At 63.6% G+C, this 1,587-nt stretch overlaps 1 protein-coding gene across 1 annotated transcript in view; it reads left to right on the top strand.

Annotated features, from left to right (window-relative positions):
- Positions 1-4: 4 nt before the first annotated feature.
- STAT3 (signal transducer and activator of transcription 3 (acute-phase response factor)) overlaps positions 5-1,587 on the top strand; it is a gene marked incomplete at both ends in the record, with an annotated part of 2,918 nt that continues 1,335 nt past the window's right edge. The window contains 8 exons of the mRNA XM_010153354.1: positions 5-27; positions 339-368; positions 480-573; positions 657-704; positions 926-1,009; positions 1,086-1,184; positions 1,307-1,442; positions 1,555-1,587. Of these exons, the coding sequence (XP_010151656.1) occupies positions 5-27; positions 339-368; positions 480-573; positions 657-704; positions 926-1,009; positions 1,086-1,184; positions 1,307-1,442; positions 1,555-1,587 (547 nt within the window). The remainder of the gene's footprint in view (positions 28-338; positions 369-479; positions 574-656; positions 705-925; positions 1,010-1,085; positions 1,185-1,306; positions 1,443-1,554) is intronic.

The following is a 1,587-nucleotide window of genomic DNA, read 5'->3' as shown; positions in this document are numbered from 1 at the left end:
GCTGAAAATCAAAGTCTGCATTGACAAGTGAGTTCCGTGCTCCGCGCCCGGCAGCGCTGGGGGGTGTTACGGGAGCGGGGGTTGCTCCTGCTGCCAGCGGGTCGGGCTGCATCCCTGCACCCAGGGCCAGCGTGACCCCCCGTAGAAGGGGAGGGCAGTACTGTGTCCCAAGGGTGGCACTGTGTCCCAGGGGTTCGTTCCCATGTGGGGGGACAGCCTGGGGAGCTTGTGGGACTCTGAGCTGTGGTGCAGCCAGCCCCACACACCAGCTTGTCCGTGTTGGGGTGGGGGGGAAGGTGGTCACAGTCATCAGTGGGTGTCTCTCTCCTCTTTCCTAGGGACTCCGGGGACGTCGCGGCACTTCGGGGGTAAGTGCAGTTCTTTTTTTCTTGCTTCTGCTTTTAATCCCAACAAGTGTCCTACGGCATGCTTGCTGCAGGAGGGCCCCGTCAGCCATGCTCCGTCTTTCCTCTTTCCAGGTCCCGGAAGTTTAACATCCTGGGGACAAACACCAAGGTCATGAACATGGAGGAGTCCAACAACGGCAGCCTCTCGGCAGAGTTCAAGCACCTGGTAGGTGCCGCAAGCTCCGGGGCGCTCCTGCGGAGACCGGGTGCCATCGCGGTGCTGCCACAGCCCCTTCCCTCTCTCCGCAGACCCTGCGGGAGCAGCGGTGCGGTAACGGAGGCAGAGCCAACTGCGATGTAAGTGCTGGGCGGGGAGCCCTGGGTAGGAGAGCTCTGCTCCCTACGGCTGAGCCGGGAGAGGCAGCGGGAGCCCTGCCCCAAGGGGGTGTCCGCAGGCACCTTTGGGTGTGCTGGCTGCTGTCGGACCAGCCCTCTCCGCCCAGACCCGAGCAGCCTGATGGCGTGTTGGCACGAGGGCAGGTGGCTCCGGTGTGTCACTGCGTCCCCTTGTGCCCTAGGCCTCGCTGATAGTCACTGAGGAGCTGCACCTCATCACCTTCGAGACAGAGGTGTATCACCAGGGGCTGAAGATCGACCTGGAGGTGAGCCGTGTGCCCCTCGCTGCACAGGGACCCTGGGAGATGTCCCGGCCTGTGTGGTCACATCTTCTCTTTGCAGACCCACTCGCTGCCTGTGGTGGTCATCTCCAACATCTGCCAGATGCCCAACGCCTGGGCGTCCATCCTGTGGTACAACATGCTGACCAACAACCCCAAGGTAGGGCCCGGCGCGGGGGGGACTCTGGCAGAGCGGCGGTGCGGACAGGGAGAAGGGAACCATGGGGCAGGAACCCGCTGCCACCCCATGCCTCACTCAGGGCCGTGTGTTCCCCTGCGCAGAACGTGAACTTCTTCACCAAACCGCCCATCGGGACCTGGGACCAGGTGGCCGAGGTGCTGAGCTGGCAGTTCTCCTCCACCACAAAACGCGGCCTCAGCATCGAGCAGCTGACAACGCTGGCCGAAAAACTCCTCGGTAAGCGGAGCCGGTGTCCTGCCGTCCCTCCTGCCCCCCCCGGTTGCTCCCTGGAGACGGAGCCTGTGGAAAGCAGCTCCACCTAAATGCTGATGCTCCTGCTCTCTGCCAGGGCCGGGCGTGAATTACTCCGGCTGTCAGATCA

The sequence above is a fragment of the Eurypyga helias genome, unplaced genomic scaffold (genome assembly GCF_000690775.1).
Source record: "Eurypyga helias isolate BGI_N326 unplaced genomic scaffold, ASM69077v1 scaffold44866, whole genome shotgun sequence".
Lineage (NCBI taxonomy): Eukaryota > Metazoa > Chordata > Aves > Eurypygiformes > Eurypygidae > Eurypyga > Eurypyga helias.
The sequence above is the reverse complement of the archived record's forward strand: the minus strand, read 5'-3'. Positions and strand labels throughout refer to the sequence as shown.